Raw genomic sequence first — 15,079 nt, 5'->3', positions numbered from 1 at the left:
TTCTCGCTCCACCCGCTGCAGGGCGATGGAGCGCCGCGGGGGCGCGGAGGAGGAGGCGGCCTGGAGGGCTCCGGGCAGCGGCAGGCGGAGGAGGAGGCGGCGGGGGGCGGCGCGGGGCGCGGAGGAGGCGGGGAGGCTGGCCCGGGCCCGGCTGCGGGAGGCGCGGTGAGGAGCCTGCGGGGCAGGGCCATTGGCCTCTGGAACTCCCTGCCACAAGACGCGGGGTGCGTGGAGTGGGTGGGGCTCCTTCCCCACCACACCAGACCCGGGGCAGCCCCTGACTGGGTATCTGTGGAACTCCCTGCCGCAAGACATGGGGTGCATGGAGTGGGTGGGGGTGCTCCTTCCCTGTGGAACCCCCTGCCACTTGGTGGTAGCGAGAGTGGGCAGGGGCGCACCTTCCCCTCCCACACCAGACCCAGGGGGCAGCCACTGCCACCGAGTGTCTGTGGAACGCCTTGCCACAAGACATGGTGTGGATAGAGCAGATGGGGTGCTCTTTTCCTCCCACACCACACCAGAACCAGGGGGCAGCCACTGGTACTGAGTGTCTGTGGAACCCCCTGCCGCAGGAAGTGGTGATGGCCTCTCCCCCTGTGCCTGGATAGATTTCTGGAGGAAAAGCCCATCACGGGTTACAAGTCATGGTAGGGATGTGCAGCCTCCTGATTTGGAGCCCAGTCCCGTCTCTTTCCAGCTCTGATACAGCCCCACAGGGTTAGGGGGCAACAAACATTCCCTTCCCTTGAGAAAGCCTCCACCGCTGTCCCCCATCACAGGAGGCAGTGTGCACCCCATTGGCTTGGTCGCGTCAGTGCTAGAAATTTGGGTGGGATCGGGCCCTTAGAAGTAGACCATCTCTGGGTGCCAGATGCCAGGGTGCAGGACTCTTGTGTGCTCCCAGAGGCATCTGGTGGGCTGCTGTGAGATGCAGGAAGCTGGACTAGATGGGCCCCCTTTGGCCTGATCCAGCAGAGCTCTTAGGTTCTTAGGCCTTCTTGCCCAGCCTGTGGGCCCCATTGGCAGGACGCTGAGCTAGATAGGACCCCTTGGGGCTGGTCCAGCAAACAAGGGTCTTGGAGTATGTTATGCTGCTCAGTGACACTTTTGCCGGCAGGAGCGTCCTCCCTCAATGGCAGAGTTAGGGGATGCCATCACGGGGATGTGTCCCCTGCTTCTTTCTCTCTGGCACCTCTGCAGAGTCAGGCCCTCCATCCTTCCAGCCCAATATTCTCAATGCTGACGGGCAGCCACTCTCAAGAGTCTCAGGCGGGGGGGGGGGATCTTTCCTTCCCCTACTGCCAAGGATCGAAGCTACCTGGCTGACCACCTTTTGAAGGGCATGCAGAATCTGTTCTTCAATCTAAACGTTCCTGAGGGATTAGCTTATCAACAGCTATGAGGCGATGGCTGAAAGGATCCTTCCTTGTCAGGGGTGTAGTACACCTGCAAGAAGCAGGTACTGAAGGCAAGCAAACAAGGAAGGTAATTGCTTGGGAGTGTCTTAATGGCATGAGAAGGGCATTCTGCAGATCACTGTCAATAAATAAGAGCCCCTTTGGCCATTTCAAATGTCCAGCATGACTCTGGCTCTTGAAACAGGTTCTGATATAAAACCCTGGAGACGGCTGGATTTCCTGCACTGAATGAAAACAGTTTTTCCTTTCTCCCCCCTCTCTGTCTCCTACAGGGCAGAGCTGCTGGCATCTGAGTTTTGGGAGTCAAGTCTAAGTGAGTGTCACCCCCAGAGTCTGTTCTCTGCTTTTCTTGAAAGTGTGGGAATACTGCTTGTTGTGTGCTGGGTCCTTGTGTGATTGCAGCAAAAAAATGCCCTGAGCTGAAGGGGAAGGCAGGCAGCTATAACCAGTCCAGTATTTTCTGTCTTGTAAGCATCTCCTAGATTTCTATTGCCTCACAGCCTCCATTTTTTGCCCCCCCCCCCATTCACAGAGGTCATCTTACAATCCCTCAGAAAACAGCTGGCACCCCCTAAGGAGATGTCTGCGTTGACAACAGCTGAGAAGACCCTCTCAGCCTTGGAGAACCTGCAGCTCACGCCAGCAGCTGAGCCAGCACTGGAATCCATCTCCCGGCCCCGGGAGGAACCTGAAAGTTACACCAGTGGCTTACAGTGCGTCTGTTACGGCATTGGAAACTTCTCCTCCTCCGTCCAGTCGAGGTACCAGCTGGCCTTCCTGCTTCTGCTGCTGAAGAAGCTGAAGGTGAGAGGGGCAGCTGAGGCCTGGCGGGGCCCAGCCAGGAAGAATCACATTCAGCCTCTCCCACCCTTCCTTTCAGATTCCTGAAAATATGTGTGAGGTGTTTGATCCTGTGTTTTCCACCGTGGAAACTGACATTCTTAACAGCCTTGGTGTTACTGTTCTCTCAGAGAATGAGGTGAGCTCTGGAGAGGTGGCAGCTGCACAGAATCTCTGCACAAGACTCTTACATGGAGCGGGTGGGAAGCACATCTGAAAGGGGGGGCAGGATTCAGGAATGAAAGGGTGGGGGTGGCTGTGGCTCCTGGTTGGTAATCCGTTGATTGCAAAACCCCACTGCTCTCTTGCTTGCTCACTCCCAGGAAGGGAAACGGCATGTCCACAACCCCACCCTCTTCTACATGATCCACTGTGGAAAAGCTCTCTACAACAACTTGCTGTGGAGCAACTGGTCTATGGAGGGGCTCTCCAACCTGGTTGTCATTGGGAACAGCTTCAGGGGAATTGAGGAGAGGTACAACAGGGAAGAATCAATCTGTCTCTTGCCTAGTGTGCACTTGGCTTCCCCACTGGCCATACAAGAACAGGGCTGGTGGACGCTAGTCCTTTCAAATCTCCCTCTTGTTTTGCCCTTTTAGTGCAATGGCGTGTCAAATGAAACATCAGTTGTGCAAAGGCCATGCATTTCAACTGCCTTTGCCTCTTGCATAGACTGGGGGGGGGGGGTAGAGTGCAACCAAGTGGGACGTGTTGCTGCTTTTCAATGTGTTCTGATGCCTTCTTTGCTTCCAGGCTGCTGGCCAAGATCTTCCAAAGGGATTATGGTTACATTGCAAAGGTACGGCTCCGTTGCTGGAACCAGTGCGAGCCCTGGTTGTTGCTTTGGGGAAATGGAACTGGGACTTGCCCACTTCTCCACCTCCTGCAAGGAGCTCCCCTCCTTCCTGCTTGACCTGGCTCTGGTCAGTTTCACTTGGCTTCTCCATCAAACAGCTGAGCCTGCCTGGTCAAGCAAAACATGCTGCAAGGCAGCATGAGTGCGAATTCACTCACACTTGAAAATCTGGCCCACGTTGCTGTTAATGGTAAACTCCACTCTTTGGGGCATGTGAAATGCAAGCTGGTAGGCCAGGGCCTATTAGGCATTGCTTTCCTTCAACTGCTGGGTTGCTGCTCAACTGTAGATCTGAACTGCCTTTGCAGATTCTTCTGCATGTAGCCATAAGAGCTTGTGGGGCGCTGGAGGAGACTGCGACCCAAAGAGCTTTGTCTTGTGGGACATGGAACAAGGGCCGAGGAGCTGAAATAGCCTTAGTTCAGATCTAGCAGCTGGTCAGCAGGATGGGAGCGTCCCATCTTGTACTCACAGCAGCCAGCACTGTTTCTGAGACCGGGGCAGTAGCACGTTGGGTTTTCCAAGAATGCTTAATGTCTCCCTTGCGGTCCTGAAACGTTTTAGGTTTTGAGAGCGACAGAGGAAGAAGCCCTCCCTGCACACCCGCACTATCTGGACATATTCAACGATACCTCCATCCATTGCTTCCCTGGGCACAAACTGGTGACACTTCCCCTGGAGACGTGGGGGGTCCGAGAGGAGCCCGTTTACCAGGATGACGATCGCTTGGAGATCATCCGAAAACAGTGACTTGCTCGGAAAGCGCCTACAGCCGTAGTCCTCAGGGTTGGCTTTCCCATGTGAAAGGGGCAAGATTCTCATTCGATTCTTTCCCACCAGGGCTGGCCCATTCATTAGCAGACTGGCAGGCGCCACCTCCTTACTTGCCTTCACTTGAGATGGCTCCTCTCCCCAGTCCGTGGATGAGCAAAGAGGGGGAATGGAGCAGAAGTGGACATTTGGAGGGCAGAGAGTGGTACATTGGTGGGAAGGAGGGTCCAGCAGGATTGGGCCCCCACTTCCCCCCAGAAGATCTGCATCAGTTTAAAACAAAAAAATACTGCATCTTCTTAACTGGCAGCTGTTTTCACAAACCAAACATCTTTCATAGATGTGGGAGTTTTTATATATACGTACATTGTAATAATAAACAAAACACAAACATTCTTTGTTGTCTGCGTTAGCTAAAGCAGTTCTAAAGTGTCCTTCAGCAACATGAATCTGCCCAGGTTTCTATGGGGTACAGCTGGCTTCTCTGGACTATAGGGAATGAGAACAGATACTGACCCCCAGCAATCAGGATGCAGAGGACTTGAGGCTTGGCATCATTAGTAAGTTAAACAAGCTTTATTTACATAATCAGGCCTCTGGGCCTGCCAGTGGGGGACCCCATACACAGGAAGCAAAGCTCAGGCCAGCAGCCTCCACACTGCCCCCCCCCCCCACAGGAGTCCAGTCTCCAAAGAAGTGATGTCCGGACCTGGCCCTTGCCCTCATTTGGCCATGTCGATGAGGCTCTGCAGGGAGGTGGGCACCCAGGTCTTCTCCCCCTGCACAAAGACCACGCCCCGGTCAATGTAGATGACGATGCGTCCAAAGGTGTAGAGCTGCTTACCCTCGTGCCGCTTCCCAATGACCGGCATGAAGACAATGTTGTGCTCCTCCGCCTTGGTCTGGATGAGGTCCTTGAAATTCATGGGCACAGAGCCGGCGGCCATGCCAATCCCCCGCTGTGCCATGTTCTCGGCCTCCCGGCGCTCCTGCATTGCCTCGTACTGGAAGTCCTTCCGTCGCTCCGTGTGTGTGAGATAAGCAATGTTCTCACGGGCGCCTGGCTGCATGTAGACCCCTGCAGGCAGGAAGGGGGGGACAGGAAAGAGATGAAATGGGGCAGCATGCCAAGCCTCAGGACTGGTGCAGGACCTTGCCCGCAGCCGGTAGCCTCTGGCACACTGCCAAAACCAGGACAACCCAGTGGTTAAGGACAGCTGGGCAGAGTATTGTTTACTACTCTGGAAAAAGGAACGCAGGGCAAGTGATGGCCCTCTTGTGCCAGTTAATTCCGCTCTTGACAGGAAGAAGCTGGGGGGGCAGCATCTCATGGGCCCTGTTTGCACTGACAGCTTGAGCATTCAACTGCCACAAGTGTCTTTAAGTAGCTCTTTGGGAAGAGACCAACTCTTAGCAATAGGGTAGCTGCTCCCCCACTCCTGAGTCCACCCGAAGCCTAACAACCATTCCAAGCAAGCAGACCAAGAGGGGGAGACCGAGTCCAGTGCAGGCCTGGACTTACGCACCTACGCTCGACGAGACAGCTCTGTTCATGATGTCCAACGCCTCGTTGAACTTCTCCTTGATGGAGGGGTGGGCCAGCACCTGGTCCGAGAACATGGACTTCCAGCCCAGGTACCACTTGGTGATCTCTTCATAATTGGGGTTGTTGCTGAGCCAGGAGCACAGGACCTGCAGGAGGAAGTGGAGCAAGACTGGTAGCAGCAGGCGTGGGACAGAAGTCCTCCTTGGCCTACTGATTGACAGCAAGCTTGCCCCAGCAATGCCCACATGTATGACTCGGAAGACCCCAGCCAGAGACACACACACCTGCAGCCACTTGGGGAAGAAGTGCTTCTCCAAGATCCCCACCAGGCTGGAGACCGAGATCATCCCTTCCCAGTCCATCACCCAGAAGAAGGCATCCATGTGCTGCTGGTGGGGGTTGATGATCAGCTCATTCAGACACAGGCCTGCGGAGGGGGGAGAGAGTGTAGGGCAGCCATGAAATGCTGCCTTTCCAGGCCCCCCTTCCCTCCTCGCCCAGCCAGGCGCTTCTGCTCACCCAGCTTCGGCACGATGTTCTTGATCATGAAAGCCTCCCAAGATCCTGGGGTGAAGACCTCCTTCCAGGGCTGCAGGATCAGCTTGGCTGAGGAGTCACTGGGATGCCACTTCTGCAGGGCATTAGCCAGCTTGTTGCGGATGGGCGAGTAGAGCGGCTCAAGCCGCATCTGCATGAGGGGGAGCCAGGGGTGGATCCACGAGTGGATGGGGACCGTGTCGGTCAGGGGGTTCCAGTTCTCCACCTGCAAGAGGCAGCACCGAGGTCAAACCCACCCAGTTTGGCAACAAGCCACTGAACTCTGGAGCTGGGCAACAGGCACCATGAAGGAAGTGACATCCTGTTCTGTTCGTCTTCCACCCAACTCCCAGCCTACCTCTTTTTGCAGCTTGGGGAAGATCAGCTGGTCCAGAATGTTATCCAGGATCCAGATAGGAATGATAGGGCCCCAGCTGTCAAGGAAGTCGACCATCGGACCACAGTTCCGAGGCTGCCACTGCGCCACCACGCTCCGCACACAGGGCATCCACGTCTCCCACATCAACCTGGGAAAACAGAGGAGCTGGCTGAGCACTGCAGCCCCCGGACTAAGCAATGAAACTGCTTGCCCAGTGAGCTGAGGACGTCAAGAGAGGTTTGCTGTCTGAATGGGCAGTGCAAATACAGACACTGCCTATTTGGGCTCTTCCCCCCATCCTATTCCCAGAGTGACAGCAGGCTAGAAGAGGTCGCTTGTGAGGGAGAGTTGGCCACAGCCCAGCACCAGGATTCGCGCAGTGTTCACAGAGGGGCCCTGGCAGCCCCGTGTGTTTCCTTGATCTCAAGAGAGCAGAGCTGAGAGACGGAAGAGGTGCTGCGGTGCAAGAGAAATAATCCTGGCCAGATGGGCCCTCCTGCCAGAAAGCTCCAAACGAGCCCCAACCATATAAAGGCCATTCCTCCCTCCCTCAGAGGCAGACTTCCTTCCACCTCTGGCACTGCACAGGCACACCGCTCACCTGTGAAAAGCGTCAGAGGCCAGATCGTGCCCACCATGCGACAACAACTGGTCATTTTCCAGCAAGCTCTTCCACTTGGCTAGGACCTCCGTGCCGTAGCTGTAGTCCTGGGAGAGAGGGGAGGCCAAAGGAAGAGCATGAAATTCAGCCAGTGGTGAGAGTAAAACCAAGAGGAGCGGGGGGGGGGATTCTCCCCTGGCAGGGATTGCAAGAGACATCCTTGCACCACCTGCGTCTGTGGTAGTTTGCTTTGAAGGCCAACGTTATGTTGCCCAGGTGCCTCTGCAGGCACCCTGGTTGAATCTCTGCTCAGCCAAGAGGCTCACAGACAAAGACCCCAGAGCACAAGCTCCCTCGCTGGGGCTCATGGGGGCTAAAGGGGGGACCCAGGTCAGCTACGCTGGAATCCTTGGAGGAAAAAAATAGCATAAAACTGAAAGTGAGACATTCCTACTTTAAGACACTCCCTGGACGCATCTGGAGTTAAATCGCTCCCCCACCTGAGACCAGGAGCATTTTGCTGCCCCAAACACTCCTGCCCCAATGCAGCCCCAGTGGGCTGGCTTCCTGCTGGCCCCACCTTCAGCGGATCCCAGTTCTTGAAGTAGTCCTTCACCAGAGGAAAGACGATGGCCACAGCCAAGTCCACACGGTCTGACATTCTGTACTCCTCGTAATATTTGTCCTGGAGGGTCTCGAAGATCTTGGCGCACTCGGGCAGGGTCAGGGGGTCTTCGCAGCCAGGCTGCATCCGCCTCTCACACTCCTCCACCAGTGCCAGCACCTGGCTAAGGTTGCGGATGTCGGCCTCCTCCCGGGAGAGCACCTGCTCCATCTTCTCGATCTCGTGGGTCAGGTTGACCACCATGTCCCGCTCGTACTGCAGCTGCCGGTCATTCTGAATTATCTCCTGCTCCGTCAGGTCGATGAGGAGCTGGAGGTTGTGCTCCAGCTCAGGCAGGGCGAAGGCTTGAGGCTTGGAGTCTTTGCCCAGAGGTGGCTGCTGGGGGTTGTCATCCGGGATGTTGTGCTTCTGGCTGATTTGGCTGTAGCTGTAATAGACCTTCTGCTCTCGGCCTGTCATGTCGATCACCTTCCAGAGAAATGACAAGATGCGAATACAAGGAGATCATAATATTGCACTCAGTCTGGCAGCAGCTTGGAAGGAGCTGGAGGCAGGCAGGCTATTTGTGAACCTCTGCCAAGTCCCCTCACCCTTGGAAGACTATTCAAGAAGCCCTGAAATGCGCCCTGCCTTCCTGTGGGCACCAGCCTCACCTTCACTTGCGCCAGCTCTTTCTGAGGGGTTGACAGCTGCTTTCCAGCCCTGCCCTTGGCCTTCAGCTCTTCGACTGTTTTGTAGGCATATTTCGGCTTCTTCTTTCCCCCAGTTGGGTCTTTCCGCCACTGGCTGAGCTCCTTCTGGAATTCCTAGAGGGGAGGCAAGCCCAAGACAGAGACTTTGAGAAAGATGCTGGCCAGAACAGACACCCGACCTGCCCGCCCCCGCAATGCACACTTCTTGCACGAGAGGTAAAAGCACAGTGCCCTCTGCAACACAGAGCCCAAGTCTCTAGGCACTAATGCAGCACTGGGAACAAAAGGCCACTGCTGTCAGAGCATATTGGTATTAAAACAAGGGGAAAAATCTCATTCCTTTTGCGAAAAAGGAGAGTGGTGGTGGGTACCTCTTCTGCTTCCTCCTCGGAGTCCACACTAGGAAAGTCTTGCAAGGACTGGGTGGTTCGCTCCGAGCCATAAGCCCCAACAGCTCCTTTACCTTTCCTCTGCTTGGCCTCAATGGGGTTGATGATACCTGGAGAAATTCATGGCTGTCAGTGGACAGAGATTATGGGAACTGCCTGGAGAGGGAGACGGGCCAGCCCAACAGCAGCTCTGCTTTTCGTGACCTTTGGAAGACCACTGAAGAGGTACCCTTGCCTTTCCAGGCTTCCAAGAGGTAGAGGTGAGAGCTGGAACAGCACTAGAGCATCTTATGTGGCAGAAAGAATGCTCTGGGGCTGTGTCTTAAGGGGCAAGATATGCAGTTAGTCCTAGGGAAATTCTAGGAAAGCCAGCTGTGACAGTGCCGCTCCTTGCCTGCTGCCCAGAGGCAATACCTGTTCATCCCAGATACACAGCAGATTGAATCCCTCGAGACCTCCGACTTTTCTCATCTTTATCGGTGTCGTGGCAAGCGCCTGCTATTTAAGGACTACTGTGAATTCTATAGATGGATCATAAGAACATAAGAACAGCCCCACTGGATCAGGCCATAGGCCCATCTAGTCCAGCTTCCTGTATCTCACAGCGGCCCACCAAATGCCCCAGGGAGCACACCAGACAACAAGAGACCTGCAAGGCCTCCTGGGAATTGTAGTTAAGAACATAAGAACAGCCCCACTGGATCAGGCCATAGGCCCATCTAGTTCAGCTTCCTGTATCTCACAGCAGCCCACCAAATGCCCCAGGGAGCACACGAGATAACAAGAGACCTGCAAGGCCTCCTGGGAATTGTAGTTAAGAACATAAGAACAGCCCCACTGGATCAGGCCATAGGCCCATCTAGTCCAGCTTCCTGTATCTCACAGCGGCCCACCAAATGCCCCAGGGAGCACACCAGATAACAAGAGACCTCATCCTGGTGCCCTCCCCTACATCTGGCATTCTGACTTAATCCATTCCTAAAATCAGGAGGTTGCACATACACATCATGGCTTGTACCCCATAATGGATTTTTCCTCCAGAAACTTGTCCAATCCCCTTTTAAAGGCGTCTAGGCTAGACGCCAGCACCACATCCTGTGGCAAGGAGTTCCACAGACCGACCACGCGCTGAGTAAAGAAATATTTTCTTTTGTCTGTCCTAACCCGCCCAACACTCAATTTTAGTGGATGTCCCCTGGTTCTGGTATTATGTGAGAGTGTAAAGAGCATCTCCCTATCCACTCTGTCCATCCCCTGCATAATTTTGTATGTCTCAATCATGTCCCCCCTCAGGCGTCTCTTTTCTAGGCTGAAGAGGCCCAAACGCCGTAGCCTTTCCTCATAAGGAAGGTGCCCCAGCCCCGTAATCATCTTAGTCGCTCTCTTTTGCACCTTTTCCATTTCCACTATGTCTTTTTTGAGATGCGGCGACCAGAACTGGACACAATACTCCAGGTGTGGCCTTACCATCGATTTGTACAAAGGCATTATAATACTAGCCGTTTTGTTCTCAATACCCTTCCTAATGATCCCAAGCATAGAATTGGCCTTCTTCACTGCCACCGCACATTGGGTCGACACTTTCATCGACCTGTCCACCACCACCCCAAGATCTCTCTCCTGATCTGTCACAGACAGCTCAGAACCCATCAGCCTATATCTAAAGTTTTGATTTTTTGCCCCAATGTGCATGACTTTACACTTACTGACATTGAAGCGCATCTGCCATTTTGCTGCCCATTCTGCCAGTCTGGAGAGATCCTTCTGGAGCTCCTCACAATCACTTCTGGTCTTTACCACTCGGAAAAGTTTGGTGTCGTCTGCAAACTTAGCCACTTCACTGCTCAACCCTGTCTCCAGGTCATTTATGAAGAGGTTGAAAAGCACCGGTCCCAGGACAGATCCTTGGGGCACACCGCTTTTCACCTCTCTCCATTGTGAAAATTGCCCATTGACACTCACTCTCTGCTTCCTGGCCTCCAACCAGTTCTCAATCCACGAGAGGACCTGTCCTCTAATTCCCTGACTGTGGAGTTTTTTCAGTAGCCTTTGGTGAGGGACCGTGTCAAACGCCTTCTGAAAGTCCAGATATATAATGTCCACGGGTTCTCCCGCATCCACATGCCTGTTGACCTTTTCAAAGAATTCTATAAGGTTCCTGAGGCAAGACTTACCCTTACAGAAGCCATGCTGACTCTCCCTCAGCAAGGCCTGTTCGTCTATGTGTTTTGAGATCCTATCTTTGATGAGGCATTCCACCATCTTACCCGGTATGGATGTTAGGCTGACCGGCCTATAGTTTCCCGGGTCCCCCCTCTTTCCCTTTTTAAAAATAGGCGTGACATTTGCTATCCTCCAATCTTCTGGCACCGTGGCCGTTTTGAGGGACAAGTTGCATACCTTAGTCAAGAGATCTGCAACTTCATTCTTCAATTCCTTAATAACCCTTGGGTGTATGCCATCAGGGCCCGGTGACTTATTGATCTTTAATTTATCAATGAGGTCTGAAACACCTTCTCTTTTAACCTCTATCTGACTTAACTCCTCGGTTAGGAGGGGCCGTTCGGGTAGCGGTATCTGCCCGAGGTCTTCTGCCGTGAAGACGGATGCAAAGAACTCATTTAATTTCTCTGCCATCTCTAAGTCTCCTTTTATCTCCCCTTTCCCTCCCTCACCATCCAGAGGGCCAACCGCTTCTCTGGCGGGTTTCCTGCTTCTAACATATTTGAAGAAGCTTTTATTATTCCCCTTAATGTTGCTGGCCATGCGTTCCTCATAGTCTCGCTTGGCCTCCCCTATCACCTTCTTACATTTCTTTTGCCACAGTTTATGTTCCTTTTTATTCTCTTCATTAGGGCAAGACTTCCATTTACGGAAGGAAGCTTCCTTGCCCTTCACAGCCTCTCTAACTTGGCTGGTTAGCCATGCGGGCACCCTCCTGGATTTAGTGGAACCCTTCTTTCTTTGCGGTATACACCTCTGCTGGGCCTCTATTACTGTTGTTTTAAGCAGCCTCCATGCATTCTGGAGAGACTGGACTCTTTTTACCCTCCCTTTCAACCTCCTTCTAACCAGCCTCCTCATTTGAGGGAAGTCCGTCCGTCGGAAGTCAAGGGTTTTTGTTAGAGATTTGCCTGGTATTCTTCCCCCAACGTGCACGTCAAAACGGATCGCAGCATGATCACTGTTCCCCAATGGCTCAGTCACGTTTACATCTCTAACCAGGTCCTGTGTACCGCACAAAATTAAATCCAGAGTCACCTGTCCTCTGGTGGGCTCCGTGACTAGCTGATCTAAGCCACAGTCATTCAGCACGTCAAGAAATCCGGTTTCCTTATCGTGACCAGAACACAAATTGACCCAGTCAATATGAGGATAATTGAAGTTCCCCATGATTACAACCCTGTCCTTCCTTGTCACCTCCCTGATCTGTTTCCTCATTTCAAGGTCCCCATCAAAACTAACTGGCAGGCTGGCTCTGCTGACGCCGCCTCTCCCAGCTAGAGGCCGTCACAGCAGGCAACCCAATGTAACCTGGTAAGAAAAGAAATCAGATCCTACCTTGTGCGTTCTTTCCAAGGCCCCTGCCTGGCACGTAGCCCATTTTCTGAAGCAGCTTCTGCCCAATTCCTTTGGTGTGCCTCTCCCAGCTGCCAAAGTCCATAAAGTTCTTGGTTCCTCCTAGAAAGCTGTTCTGGCTGGGTTTGAAATTGCCACCCTGTCAAAAGATAAGGAAGGTTTGTCAAGATCTTAGTTGAATAAACCACCATTGCAATGCAAAGGTGCAGCTGGGGCAGAACCAGAACTGGTGCCCTTCCAATTGTGGTCACAAACCACAGGGTTCCTTCAACTGAACCCGGAACAAGTGCAAGCGTGCAATGCTCTCCAACTCACTGTTCTTAACTTCTTTGGCACATACTCTTTGGGGATTTCCTCCTGCTTCACCGGCATCTCATCCTCATCAGAATCTTCATCCATCATCTCATCAGGGGCTGGCTTCTTGAGCCCGGCACTGATAAAGTTCACGGGGGCCGAGTAATCTCGAGACCTGTGTTAGTTTAAAACAAATCACAATAATACAATTGGAAACATATGACTGTATAGGTGGCCCTTGGGCTGGATCCGGTATCCACGCAAACCCCTCCCCTGTGTAAAAGGAGCATGGGAGCCCCCTTGCTGTAGGGAGCCTTCTTTCATCACCTCCAATGTCCCCCAAAGTTTCTGCCACCCAGCCACTTCCTCTCTCTGCCGCCCCTGCAGGCTCTGCACCCGGATTTCTGGGCAAACGTGGCTGGGTGGCATGAACTTTAGGGGGGATCGGAGGCTCCCTGGTGGGATGGTATTCTCCAGATGTGCCACGGAGTGTTTTTTCCAGCATGCAGCAGTCCTGAGACTGCTGGTCTACAGTGCAACACTAGGCCAGAAAATGACCCTTGACAAGCACCTGCTGGAGATGCTGCAGGAGGATTTCCTGCTACAGGAAGGGGGTTGGTCTAGATGACCTTTTAGGTCCCTTCCAACTCTAGAATTCTATGACAGCAGAAGAACGTCATGGCTGACAAGTGCCTTTGCTGCTTATGGAGGTACAACCCCACATTCAGAGGATGCTGTCAGCAGCCTGTCAATACTTGGTTTGGGTTTCTGCAGTGGAAGATGACCCCCCCACCCGATCGTCCACTCGGCTCCAGCCCAGTTTCTGCAGATAACTTAGGAAAGGGGAGGGCAGCCAACCCCCCAGTCGCACCGCTTGCCGCCGAAGCTGGGCCGCTCGTCGTCGGAGTCCCGCTCGGCCCACATGCCGTAGGTAGCCTCCTCCTTGGTCTGCCAGTGGCGCTGCCGGTTGGGATTGAACTCATTCTCCAGGTCCCAGTCGGTGATCTCAAAGCGCTCCATCTCCACGTCGTCATCGGACGCAGCTGATGGCCCTGCTGCGGAGCTCTTGCCGTAGAGGTGGGAGAGCGACATGATGCCTCTGCCCTGTGGGGGGGGGGCAGGAGGAAGGTGAGTGGGGGGAAGAAGGCTGCCCCCAGGAAGAGGAGATGGGTAGACAGGGCAGGGCTCTTGGCACAGAGGTGGGAGAGCGACATGATGCCTCTGTCCGGGGGGGGGAGAGGAGGGGGAGGATGTGTGGGGGGTGAGAAAGGCCAGATCCCAGCGGGGGGAGGGGTGGGCAGGGGGGCATGCCATGGGGGAAGGCCAGGTCCCCAGGAGGTGGAGGGGAGGGCGGGGGGCAGGGCTCTTGCCATGGAGATGTGAGTGCCATGACCCGTGCCCTGGGGGGGGAGGAAGAGGAGTGGGGGGAGGAAGGCCAGACCCCCAGGAAGGGGAGGGGTGGGGAGGAAGAGGAGTGGGGGAGGGGGGCCGGGAGAGCGACCCACCGCCCGCAGCGGCCTCCTGCTGCTCCTCTTCCGGCGCCCGGCAGCTGCTTCAGGCCTCTCCGCACTGCGCCTGCGCGCGGCGCCACTCCCGATAGGACGCCGGGGGAGGCGCCATAGAGACGCGCAGGGGCGGAGAGGAGTCGCGTGCGGTGGGGCCGCTCCTTCCCGCCATCTCCGTGCCTGGGCGGACCGAAGGGAGGGGGAGCGAGCAGGAACCTGGCCTGAGAGTGCTGCTGCAAGAGGGACGGAGGGGAGGGGCCCTCTGCGCACGTACAGAGTGCGCCTGCTTCCGCAGCCCGTCCTCTGCCACATTCTGGACTAGCCCATATGGGAGAGATAAACAGAAAGTCCCTGAGCGTGTGCAGGTGTTCTTAACCTAGGGAAGCACTCTGCACATGCTCAGAGTGCCAGAGACTGAAGGGACCAAACATCCCCAAAGCAGGGAGTTCCAACCGCATCTTCTGGGACGTGCTGCTGCTGACAGAGTCCCTGTGCATGTGCAGAGTGCTCTTAACCTAGACGGAAGCACTCTGCACATGCTCAGAGTGCTGGAGGCTGAAGGGACCAAGCACCCCCATAGTAGGCTGCTGGGAGTTCCACTGGCATCTTCTAGGACCTGCTGCTGCCACTGACATAGAGCCCCTGCGCAGGTGCAGAGTGCTCATGCAAATGCTCAGAGTTCCAAAGCCAGTCGCTGAGGAGACCAGTGGGTCCTGACCCAAATTTTGGTGGGTCCCAAAACTGACACTTAGACTATGACTAGACAGATTAGACTGTGCATCAAGGGGCGGAGCCTTATGGCCAAATAACCTTTATAGCCACTGAGGCATGTGGTGGGTCCTGATGCTAAAACGTTGGGGCACCACTGATGTCTGGGCTGTAGCCCTAATGGGGAGCCACGGCCAAGGGCCCAGCAGCGCACGGGAGCCGTGGAGGGAATTGATTTTGTGGTGGAGAAACTGGGTTTGATCTGCATTGTCCACTCTGGCGCCAGGGGACGATGGGGGACAACATCGATGCTGCCACCCAAGAAGCAGGAAAGGATGG

The 15,079-nt window shown here is 54.6% G+C and overlaps 2 protein-coding genes across 3 annotated transcripts; one reads left to right on the top strand and one right to left on the bottom strand.

The window, feature by feature from the left end:
- The first annotated feature begins 25 nt into the window (after window positions 1-25).
- On the top strand, window positions 26-4,268 carry SRRD (SRR1 domain containing). Its single transcript, XM_066609982.1, has 7 exons — window positions 26-165; window positions 1,691-1,731; window positions 1,951-2,222; window positions 2,299-2,397; window positions 2,582-2,733; window positions 3,012-3,057; window positions 3,679-4,268. The coding sequence occupies exons 1-7, from the start codon at window positions 26-28 to the stop codon at window positions 3,862-3,864; spliced, it is 936 nt and encodes a 311-aa protein (XP_066466079.1). The 3' UTR covers window positions 3,865-4,268.
- A 178-nt stretch (window positions 4,269-4,446) lies between these two features.
- On the bottom strand, window positions 4,447-14,098 carry TFIP11 (tuftelin interacting protein 11). Of its 2 annotated transcripts, XM_066609914.1 has the most exons (13): window positions 14,033-14,098; window positions 13,399-13,631; window positions 12,549-12,702; window positions 12,216-12,372; window positions 8,637-8,764; window positions 8,227-8,379; window positions 7,529-8,041; window positions 6,949-7,055; window positions 6,327-6,495; window positions 5,951-6,194; window positions 5,716-5,858; window positions 5,412-5,577; window positions 4,447-4,963 (listed from the first exon to the last, which is right to left on the bottom strand). In XM_066609914.1, exons 2-13 carry the CDS (start codon window positions 13,617-13,619, stop codon window positions 4,608-4,610), a joined length of 2,511 nt encoding a protein of 836 aa, XP_066466011.1. In that variant the 5' UTR covers window positions 13,620-13,631; window positions 14,033-14,098; the 3' UTR covers window positions 4,447-4,607. The 2 variants fall into 2 exon arrangements, with proteins under 2 accessions (XP_066466011.1, XP_066466012.1); XM_066609915.1 differs by lacking the exons at window positions 13,399-13,631; window positions 14,033-14,098 and having other exon boundaries at window positions 12,574-12,659.
- Window positions 14,099-15,079: the final 981 nt, after the last annotated feature.

The sequence above is a fragment of the Tiliqua scincoides genome, chromosome 14 (assembly GCF_035046505.1).
Source record: "Tiliqua scincoides isolate rTilSci1 chromosome 14, rTilSci1.hap2, whole genome shotgun sequence".
Taxonomy (NCBI): Eukaryota; Metazoa; Chordata; class Lepidosauria; order Squamata; family Scincidae; genus Tiliqua; species Tiliqua scincoides.
Note: the sequence above shows the minus strand (reverse complement) of the source record. Positions and strands in the feature narration are given on the sequence as shown.